Here is an 11,937-nt window from a genome sequence, read left to right on the forward strand (position 1 = left end):
GTCGGTTTACAACCCGCATCCTGACATTACCTAGGAACTAGTCCTAGATATGGCTTCCAATTGCATCTGTCCGTGACAACAAGCAATCGTCGTAGAGTTTGACGCCATAATATACGCACAATGAGAAACAATGTATAGCAGTAGGTGGATATCCCTCCTTCAAACAAACCTCCGTAGGTGCAATCAAATACAATCCCGTATACAGTCCATGCACTAGGCAACCGAGATGAAACCCTTGATCTTGCCAGGCAAATATCTAGTTAATGATCCCTTGTGTTCTTAAACCTTTTAAAATTTATGTTTTGTCCTTCATCTTTTCTTAAAATAATCCTTTAATCTTTTTTTAAGAGACTTTTATACTTTCTTTCCTCATAATTATCTTTCTACCCTTAACATTTTACAATATGACTATTTTATCCTTTACTCTTAAATTTTTTCTTAATAACTTCATATTTTTTTAATATGACTATTTTACCCTTGTATCATCTAATAGGACAATATCCCATAAGTAGAAAAATCGTTAATTGTGCATATTAAGGCGGCTTTACGTATGGAGTTAATTTGGATGACACATCATAAGTTAAAATTCTAGGAGATTACAACTAGTTTACTCATCAACAAGGGGTTGAAGACATACTTCTATTTTAGCTTTTGGATTATTTGGGTCAGAAATAATACAAGTTAGAAACATATAAGAATCCTTCATACACATCTCATGTAGAAGATTGTAAAGGATAACAATGACAGGCCAATATGAATAAAGGATGCTAAAGTAGATGTTAGGGGCAAACTCATCAGAAAAAAGTTAAGTTTAATATTTCTTGGTTCAATTCTGCTGCAAAATATGGGTGTTTTTTTAATCAAACTGAAACCATACTTTTCCATGGAAAAGGTAGGTCATAACATCATATGTTCGATGGTTGTTAAAATTCCATCTCATGTGACGAGCAGAACTCTTTGAAGCATACAACTTTTGGAGTCTACAGATTATGGGTAAATAATGCACTCTCTTATATGGAACCTTTTTAGTACATTTTTTTGTGTCAAATCTAAGCGAATTGCAAAATTTCTACTTTGTTAGTAGCTCATCATCCTTGTAATATATCACACAACTGTTAACTTGCGTACAATCTATCTTAACATTCTTTAACCCCAATTGCAAGACAACCTTCTTGGCTTCATAGTAGTTCTCGGGAATATCACTTGGATCCTTTGCAACTTCCCTTACTAATGTAGCCACTTGAATAAAAGAGTATCGTGAATGATTATTCTTGAACATAATGCTTAACATTCTAGTGGCAATTGACAGTTATGAGTGAACAAATCTTTTTCATAGAGGCCTATAGACTAATTCCAAAATTGATTCATACATACACTAGGTTGTTAAAATGTATCTACCACCATTGATTATACCTAACAGTATTATCCTCCTAGAAAATTACACCCGGTACATCATTATTATGATAATACCTACCTACTCCAGGGCTACTTCCAACTTATAGGCTCTCTTATAGCTCCTTGTTGTATCCAAACCCAATAATTTGACATAAACGCATTCATCAACAAATCACACCTAACATCATCAATAGTCTTTAGCGTAATTCATTTAACTTGGCACACGTAAACCTGACTTTACTCATCATCAGATGAACATCTAACAACCGACAAGTGTTTAAGAATTCGCCTAAACCATCAACAAACGAATGTTTCAAACTCTCCTATTTGGATAGACTCTATCATCCATGCACGAGTGATTTTGAGCCATTAATGTCACAATTCCTGCTATATTTTCCAAAAGAATTTTATATTTAATTTTTATTAAGTGTTTGAAAATTTTAAAAATATTTTGACAGAGTCTCTCCTAAAAGTAAGACATTTTAAATTTTCCAATTATTAACCCCAATCATGTATTTGATATATTTAACCATATATAACACAATATAGACAATCAACATGCAAACAACTCTACAGTAAACAATAGAAAGGATCTCTGAGCCCTCGCATAGAATCATTTTGCCTCTCTTATACAACTCTATCTTAGGATTCAAGTCTCTATCCTAAACAAGCATAATTGGTAAAAAAATAAAATTTTCAAGTTATAATTTTTTCCACTTATATATATATATATTAAATTATATAATTTTTCAGTTTCAACAATAATAAAGTTCAATAACAATTAAAACATATTAAATTAGAATAGAGACCAACTTAATTAGGCCAATTGATCTATTAAGACCACAAAAAGCAGTAAAAAAAAAGGTTTAATTATTCTGTCGGTCCAGATAGTTTTACTGAATTTTTAATTAGGTCCCTATATTTTTTTATTTTTGATTGAGTCTATATACCATATTAGATTTTGTAATTAAGTCCTTGCCATGACAAAAATGTTGAAATTAACAAATATTTCGTTAACAAAACGAACAGGCTTAACAATTGACTGAATATTCTATATAGTTTAACAGAATATTCCGTTAGTTCCAATATTTTTGTCATAGTAAGGACCCAATTGAAAAGAAAAAAAGTATCGAGACCTAATTAAAAATTTGGTAAAACTATAAAGACCAGTAGAGTAATCAAACCTAAAAAATTAATGGACCCCTATCCTGACAGCAAGCTCAGCTTCCAAATGTTATCTGAAACTTGCAATAAATGACAATTGAGATAGGCCTAAACTCAGAATAAATAAATTAGGGGCACTCAAAATGATCGAAAAAATGAGACCAATAAAAAAATAAACCTATTAAATTGAAGAGAAACTTACTATAAACACAATGGCAGGGTCAAGATCTTGATCGGAGCTCTGACGATGGCGAGTTGTTAAATGAGGGAGTAAGCCTCATTTTAAATTCGATCTCGCCGATTACTTGTGGCCTGGCCATCGGTAATAATAATTACTGATGTTGCAAAATGCTGCATTTTATTAAACTATTTTTTTTGACGATCTAGTCGTGGGTAGTACTGAAACATGCACAAATTTTGGAATTTTAAATAATAATTTAATTTATAATTAAATAAATATAAATGTGAATTTACCAACAGTGAGACCATTGATAATTAGTTACCCTTTTTATTTACAAAAATTAATTTCTTCGTTGTAGAAATACCAACAATTTGGCCATCAGTAATTATAATAAATATTTTTTATTATTATTATCATTATATATATTACCTATGGCCAAGTCATCCATAAAACAATTAAAGAATTTAGTTTAATATTGACATTCGAAGCATTGGTAACGACAGCCGTTTGTAAACATAGCGAACGGCAATCGGCACTAACTTCACACTAAACCTTGCCGAAGTTACCAACAATCAGGCCGTCAGTAAATGTATTCTTACAAAAAAAATGAAACACATCCAAATTTAGTGATGTCTTTCCTTATTACCAATGGCTTAGTCGTTGGTAATCTCTGCCTCGGGACAAGCCGTCGGTAAACAAGGCATGTGTAGTAGTGATGATATTATGGAAGGGAGATGTTCATATGACTTAGCCAGAATCTTATTGATAATTATTATTGGGAATCAATGCAAGAGTTGATGAAAGTAGAAGGAGTTGAAGTTGAAGTGTATGGATGAAAATTTGGTAGAGAGGTGTATATCATCCAAGTTCACCCGGAGAGTTAGAAAACACAGTTCATGAAGAAGATGGGCGAAAACATGGGAGAAATGGCCAAGACCAAGAAACAAGGAGTGGGAAGGATAGTTAGGGAGCCATGGAAGTCATGGATAAAGTGCATGGAAGCTCACCAGAAGTGAAAGAGACAACTTTTGATGAGAAGGAGGGCAGAAAGAGAAGCTACATGGGATCCAATAGTGTGTGATTTAATGCAATGTGAATAGAGAGTCGTAAAAGTGATAAACTTGGTAGTGCCAGAGGAGTCATGGCTGGAGAAAGCGGTAATGAGGTTGGATTAGGGTGAAGAGGTCTTAGTCATAATAATTATTATAAGTGGTGCTATAATAATGGTAAAGAGAATTTAGAATGGATATTTTTAAAGTGTCATGGACCAAAAGGTGATGTAGCTCAAAATAATGGTAGAGATTGAATAGGCCTTTAGATGATGGCAGAAAGTTATAGTAGTATTTGGAAAGGTTTAGTCGAGTAGAGCTGTTTGTCTGATTTGTTCTGATAGGCAGGGTGAATACGAAAAAAAGATTGTGTCATCTTGGAATTGTTAATCAAGATGATAATGTGTGTATATTATGTAATAATGATATTGAATTTGTCCACCACTTATTTCTTGGCTATGATTTTAGTTGGCAGGTGTGGTGCACTTGGTTATCTTATCTTAGTAGACATTAGTCCTTTCCTGGTACTTTGAAGGAACATTTTCTAAGGTGGATAGGTGCAACAATTAGGAAGGAGGAGCATAAGAAGTGGTTCATGAGTTTCTTAGCCGTAGTTTGGAACATCTAAGTAGAAAGGAATATGAGGTTGTTTCAGAATAAAAGGAACAGTGCAGAAGAGATCGTCAACATGTCTCTTCTTAATTACAAGGATTGGAAGTGTGAAAATCCTTTTTGTTATTGATGGCAATGTCAAAGATGACATTGAGATTGTTTTTGGTCTAAGATATGTCTAAGTGGTTCCAATAGGTGTTCTCTTTTGTTTCCTTACTTGTTTGCTCCATTCTTCTGTTGAGCTTCTTTATTTAAAAAAAAGTTACAGTAGTAAGCTGACCCAATTAGATTTTTGTCCATGCCCTCCTTGGTTAGCACACTTTCACAATAGAGAGGAAGATGATGTCAATCAGAATGGAAAGATTGAGAGAAAAGCTGACATTGTAGATAGTGAGGGTATTCCAAAAGGGAGCACTACATGTAACATTGGGATGAGGAGCAAAGAGTGGAGCAAAGCAATCAACAATAAACAAATTTGTGAAGAAGGAGGCATGATTTTCTTGATATGTGCTGAGAACAAAGTCTTGAAGAAGCTAATGGAATTCAAGAACATAAAATAGAGAGAATCAAAGACTAAAGAAAATAGAAAAGCACAAGGAAGCAGGCAAAGGAACATAACATGGAAATGAGATCAATAGAAGATCACTTCGGTCGGTGTTAAAATTTTTCCAAATGAAATTTTTATTTTGGAAGGTTAGAGGGTTGGAGAAAAAGAAAGGTTGAGATAGTTAAAAAGGTTTCTAGAAGTAGGGGTGAAAACAGGCCAGGCTTTGATCTTAATAGGTCTGTCCTGCTATATAGTTAATTGGCCTGCAGTCTATAAAGTACTAGACTTGGCCTATTATTTAGCCTGACCTAGCCTGAAACTTGTTAAAAAGTCTGATAATTTTTTTTACAAAAATAAAAATATTATTTAAAAAAATTATTTTTTTAATAAAAATTTTTATATGTAATATATCATATTTAATATTTATAAGAACTTTTAATCTTTTAAAGTATTTAAATATACAAAAATATTATAATAAAATATAATAATAAAAAATTATTTTATATATTTAATTATATTTTAACAGGCCCAAATAGGCCTGACAGGCCAATAAGACTAATTAATAAGCCTGGACCTGACCTATTAACATATTAAGACTTTTAAAAGAGCTCGAGTCTGTGCCTATTTTATAACAGGTCAGGTCAGGCCGGGCCAAACACAGACCAGACTGCAGGTCCTGACAGACCGTCTAACCTTTATTGGTTTAATAGAAACAAAAAGTGAAAGTCTTACTAGGAGCTCAACAAACAGAATTTGGGTAGTGAGTAATATTAAATGGACATGTTTAAAGTAAATAACCATTTAGGGGTTCTTTTATGTGTTTGGAATTATGAATTTATTGAAAATTCACAAATAATCAGAGACAGAAGATGGCTGGCAGTTAAATGTGTAACTAAAGAAGTGAAGTTTAAATTTGTAGTTTGTGTAGATTACAGGATACAGTTGAAATAAGAGGAGTGAGGTTTTGGCCAAAATTGTCCCCAAATATAACAAAGATAGGCAGAAGATCACATTTTTTTTACTGTGATATGGTGCATTTGGAAGATAAGGAATAATACATTTTTTATGAATATAGAGATAATGTTGGAAGTAATAATGCAAGATGCTAATTACTACTATACTATAAGGTGGGTGAAAGATAGGTTAGAAGACAAAGGGTGATAATGAAAGAAATAACACAATGGTTAAAAAAAATCTTTATTCTAATGTGTGTAGTACAATTGTGGGAGTATTGAGAATTAAATATTAAATACTTTTTTATATTTTGTATTACTTTTATTGTTTTTATAGTTTGGTTATAGATGGTTAGAATTTGTTCATCTTCATATTTGTAGTAGTATTGATGATACTTTTGCTTCATATACTAATGTAAAATATATTCTACTTGAATTTTTGTGAGTGTCTAATTATCAAAAAAAAAAAGAAAAAACTTAAAGTGTACTTGACAAAATATCTAAATAAAATAATATCTAAATAATACAAATTAATTAGCTAGATTAATTTGTCTCATATAAGAGTAAATCGAATAATACAAACTATAAGAAAATTTGATATTTATTGAAATCAGTATATAAATATTTTCTATTATTTTATCAAAAAATATAGAATAGTATCTGACACCATTTATTACGTATCTCATATGAATGAGTTGGTCATTTATGAAAGATCAATGTTATAAAAAATATTAATTAGTGTTAATTTAAATACAAAACAAATGCAAAGATAACTTTTGTGTTTATTAAAGCTATCTAATATATATACAATCTTCTTTGTTTATTAATTATGTATACACTTTCTTTGGGTAGATTCTTCAAACAAAACTATTCCAAGTGAAGAAAGTAAAAAGGATAAGCAAAGGAGAAAGCTTGCTGTGGCAATTTCAGTTAGCTTTTTCTCGATTCTTATGATTGTTTTAACTTTCTATTGGAGGAAAAAAAAGCTTAGAGGTAAATTTACTCAACTGCTCTCCATTGAACATTATGACAAAAATTATTTATTTCAAATCTCAAATTTAATTAATACATATTTTGATTTTTTTTTAAAATATATGATATTATTTTTCTAGTTTGAAACATTGAAATGCTCATATGAAAGTTCCACTTACATGATTCTCGCTAGATGATATTTGAAAATAAAATTTGATTGCATCCGAATGAAAAAAAATTAAAAGAGAGTATAGACACTAAAATCTTAATCGTTATTATTCTTATATTTTTGGGCCTATAAATTTAGTTTTCAGAAAAATTAAATAGATAGCTATGATCTTAGTGCCCATATTTGACACAAAAAACATCAATTTAAAAATTATTTTCACAAAATAATTACTTTGTTGTCATTAGTATGTTATGTTGATTTCACTCGTGAAAAAACAGGAAATATACCACAAGAAAAAGAAGTTGATGAAGCCCATGAAGAAAAACTTGAGCTTCCATTCTTCGATTTTACCACAATAGTTCATGCCACTAATAACTTCTCAAGTGACAAGAGGCTTGGCCAAGGTGGTTTTGGGCACGTGTACATGGCAAGTAACTAAGTATTTAACATTATTTTTCTAAATACTATATGCCAAGATAATAACACTACCCATTTTTAATCATTGTTTCAATTGTACACTAATTAAATACAGGGTACATTAATTGATGGGCAAGAGGTTGCTGTCAAAAGATTGGCGCATAAGTCTGGACAAGGAGTAAAAGAATTTAAGAATGAAGTTATATTATGTTCCAAACTTCAACACCGCAATCTTGCTAAGGTTCTTGGTTGTTGCATCCAAGGAGAAGAAAGAATATTAATCTATGAGTATATGCCCAATAAAAGTTTAGATTCCTTTCTTTTTGGTATGTTCTTTGTAAACAGTTTTTTTTAAGAACACATTTTTTTTTAAATTTTATCAAACTAATATTATTGACTGCCTTTACAGATTCTTCTCGAGAACTTCTTGATTGGATGAAACGATTTAACATCATATTTGGAATTGCTCGTGGACTTCTTTATCTTCACCAAGATTCAAGATTGAGAATTATACACAGAGATCTTAAAACAAGTAATATTTTATTAGACAATGAATTGAACCCAAAAATTTTAGATTTTGGAGTGGTACGAATGTTTACTGAAAATCAAATGGAAGCGAATACAAAAATAATTGCAGGAACATAGTAAGTATCGATTAGCTGGAAAATTGATTTATTTTTTCAAGTTTTACATACATTTTAATCACAAAAATAATTCAATTTGTTTAATTTTATCAAGTGGCTATATGGCACCAGAATATGCAATAGAAGGGATATTTTCTACCAAATCTGATGTTTTCAGCTTTGGAATAATATTATTAGAGATAGTAAGTGGACGGAAAAACACAGGAATTTTTTATCCTAATCAAGGGTTCAATCTTCTAGGACATGTAAGTTATCATAACATTTGTTTTACATATATATGAAATTTTAGGATCATAAATATTTTCTTCGAATGTTACTATTACAGGCATGGAGATTATGGAAAGAAGAAAATCCAATAAAACTAGTAGATGCTTGTTTGGAAGACACTTTTACAATTTCAGAGGTTCTACGTTGCATACACATTGGTCTTTTATGTGTGCAATTGCATCCTGATGATAGACCAAACATGGCATAAGTGATTTTGATGCTTACTAATGAAAACACTTTGCCTCAACCGAAAGAACCTGGTTTCCTTATAGAAAGGACACCAATAATTGAAGAACAAAGTTCATCTGAAAATAAGACTAATTCTTCAACTAGTGAAATAACTGTGACATTGTTAGAGGCCAGATAAAATTATTTTTTTCCTAAGTTTTGTTTAGCTAGAATATAAAAAATTTATGTAAATCACACACTCCACCTCCCCCCCTTCCCTAAAGCTTTCAAGAACCAAGTATATTTCTAGTGGATTAGTTTATCACAACTTGTTATTGTTAAGTGTATAACTATTATTGATAAAGGTTAGCTTCAGGTAAATCAAGTAGTTATAGGTTAGTTATAGTTTCTCTTTGGTTATAACACTAACACATATATAAATCTAACTCCATTCATTCTTTAAAAAAAATAAATATTCATGTTCAAAATTTTATTTTTTATTATTTATTAAATATATATGCAATAGTATTCATTTTATTTTATATATGTTACTTATAATTAATTAAATTAAATAAGACGAACTATTAACATTAATGACAACTTTGTAAATTATTGTTTTTAAATTTCTATAGCTTTGATTTATTACGATCATTCTTTTAATCTATGTGAATCATTTAAAATTAGATGATTATTAATTAAAAAAATGAAGGAGCAGCATATTTGGAAACCATAATATTTACTTGCGTAGAACTATAGATTGGGTGAACTAACGACAAGAGTTGTTTTTAAAGAATTTTCAATGTTTTACGTTCATTGTTGTCTTTCTCTTGTAATTAATAAATAGATATTTATAAACAAAGATAAGGAAGAACAATATTACGTATATTCACTACTACATTTTGAAGATTTGGTAACATTTATTGCTTAACATTTATTAAAGTGTTAGTAATTATTATAAAATTTTATGTAAAGTAACATTTATAATGAAATGTTAGTAAATATATATAATTTTTTTAAAAAACTTAAAAAATGTTACCTATTCCTATAACACGCTGCAAATCAAATTGGGGACCTAGCCTAGCGATTGAAACGGAAGAAAGATCGGGAACTAGCTAGCGCTCTCAATCTCACTCCAAATATCGTTTTCCTTCGCACTCTCGCTCTCAATCTCACTGGCGCTCTCAATCATGCTCCTCCGCTCCTTGAATCTCTCTCGTTTCAACAAATTTTAGGGTTGGGTTTGTTATTCTCTGTTTTGAGGTGAGTCTAATGGAGGAGAAGAAGAACCTCTTTTTGTATTTTTTCTTCTCTTACTGATCTTTATCCCGATTTGAATCATGAATATGTAATTTCTCACCAATTAAGTTGTTTATTTGTATTTAGGTTTTGAATTTAAGTATAAATGAATTTAACTGCTCCTTCAATTCAGTGGTGGGACTAGCAAGAAAACTTCACAATCAGATTTGCTAATCAGAATTGGAGAATAACGAAACGGGATTTTGTGGAATGAATTGAAGACGGAGAGAAGTCATGGCTCAGCGGTTTTCGTTTTGCTTTTCTACTTTCAAGGTAACAAGCTGACTATGTCTCTGTATGATAGGTGTAGAGAATATAAAAGAATAATAATTTGTGAGTTCCATTAGAAAAAAGAAAAAGTATAATTATATGTTTCGATTCTTGTCAGATACACAGTTATTTTTTAGTTTAGAAAATTTTGATTCATGCTATTAATATGTCAATAATATTTGTTTGAACTAAAAAATTTTAGAGTATTTATTTAGACATCCACTTTTGACGTGAAAAAATATTATCAATTACTAAAATAAATTAATAAAAATGTTGCAACCAATGTGAATGCAATAATTAAAATGGAAGATCTAATCAAATCAATGGAAAAAGTAACACCTACCAAGACAAAAAGGTGAGTCTGATTTGCAACACTGGGAGAAAGTAAGAATTGAAGATGGAAGATCATATAATGTTTCACGGGATTCATGGGTTTGTCTCCACAATGCTGGTGATTATATGATCCATTTCTTGGTCCCTTTAATTGCGTTTGAAACATAATGAAAAAAACAAAAAAGGGTTCAAACCTCAAAGGCCTAAATTTAGTGGCGACATGCTTTGCTCGTTTTGTGTCCTCAAAAGGAGTCAGAGACATGCTTGAATTTCTATTTGAATAGGTAAAAGTTTAATGCTTCTGATAAGTACATCTTTTTTTCAATGTATTGGTTTGAAGAGAAAACTAATAAGTCATATGGAAAAATGTGACCATATTATAGTAATTTTTGAATACACCCATTTTCTTGAGTTGAATTTCTAGGCCTTATTTTTAATCTTTAACATGAAGTTGGAGAACTGTCTTGTACTCTTGTCTGGGAGAGGTAATATATTAAGACAGACACTTTTGCCTTGAAATTGGATTATTCTTTCATGTCTCCTATAAACTTTTGGGTTATTAAGTACGTATTAACATTCACTTTTTGTCCCCCTTTTTTTTATTTCAGGTGTCTGACTAATCAAAATTAAAGAACTAATCATTTATCTCTAATCAAATCCTATTGATATGCTTCCTTCATTTTACTACATCGTCTAATTGCATGGTATGCAGCGCACTTGAATAATCTTGTATTCTTCCTTCATTTTCCTTCATTTACTTTTGTTAATTTAAAAGTAATCAAAATATATAATTAATTAATAATAACCATAAGATACAGATATTAAGAGTATTTAGTATATGAATAATATTGTTGTATTGATTATAGATGAAACCTGATGGAAAATTCCTTATAATTATTTTAAATATAAATATAATTCGTTTTATTTTACTCCATACTGCTTGAAACTTTAGTCTCAGTAAATTCTTTAGAATTTGCGTTTAATTACTCTTAAGGAATTACCCTCTTCATATTAAAAAGTAGTGTGATTATCATATATAATGTTATGACTACATGCTGAAAATTTAAGCAAAAGCTATTATTCATTCTTGGATCATATGATTCTTTTATATTTTTTGCAGTTAGGGTGCAAAAATCGTTTTTTTCTTTTAAATTTTAATTTTCAAGTGTAAGAATTGCAATAATTGTTCTTGGGGAAATCGAGAGGATGTTTACGAGCATTTAGTTTGTGATGGGTTTGATAAGGGATATAATAAGTGGATATTTCATGGAGAATGCGGGTCTTCAAAATCTGCTGAGAAGGATGGATCTGAAATACAAGATAACTTGGATAAATTGTTGGAAGAGACCTTCATAATGTCGAGGCAATTTGAAACGAGTCAATTTGATGACGCATTGGATGAGGATGAAAATGAAGAAGAGCTTGATGAAGAAACTAAGAAGTTTTACAAGTTGATCCATGATGCTCATCAAGAATTATATCCGGGATGTAAAGATTTTA

General features: G+C 30.5%; 2 protein-coding genes across 2 annotated transcripts in view; both read left to right on the plus strand.

Annotated features, from left to right (window-relative positions):
• The first annotated feature begins 6,815 nt into the window (after positions 1-6,815).
• LOC112775289 (cysteine-rich receptor-like protein kinase 34) lies at positions 6,816-8,866 on the plus strand. Its single transcript, XM_072232654.1, has 5 exons — positions 6,816-6,894; positions 7,321-7,785; positions 7,869-8,103; positions 8,198-8,348; positions 8,429-8,866. The coding sequence occupies exons 2-5, from the start codon at positions 7,752-7,754 to the stop codon at positions 8,576-8,578; spliced, it is 570 nt and encodes a 189-aa protein (XP_072088755.1). The 5' UTR covers positions 6,816-6,894; positions 7,321-7,751; the 3' UTR covers positions 8,579-8,866.
• Positions 8,867-9,502: 636 nt separating this feature from the next.
• Positions 9,503-11,937, plus strand: part of LOC112775302 (ubiquitin carboxyl-terminal hydrolase 3-like) — a 28,362-nt gene continuing 25,927 nt past the window's right edge. Inside the window, exons 1-2 of the mRNA XM_072231760.1 lie at positions 9,503-9,798; positions 9,922-10,107. The gene's annotated coding sequence lies outside the window, so the exon portion shown is untranslated. The remainder of the gene's footprint in view (positions 9,799-9,921; positions 10,108-11,937) is intronic.

Source organism: Arachis hypogaea, chromosome 3, assembly GCF_003086295.3.
Source record: "Arachis hypogaea cultivar Tifrunner chromosome 3, arahy.Tifrunner.gnm2.J5K5, whole genome shotgun sequence".
NCBI classification, from domain to species: Eukaryota; Viridiplantae; Streptophyta; class Magnoliopsida; order Fabales; family Fabaceae; genus Arachis; species Arachis hypogaea.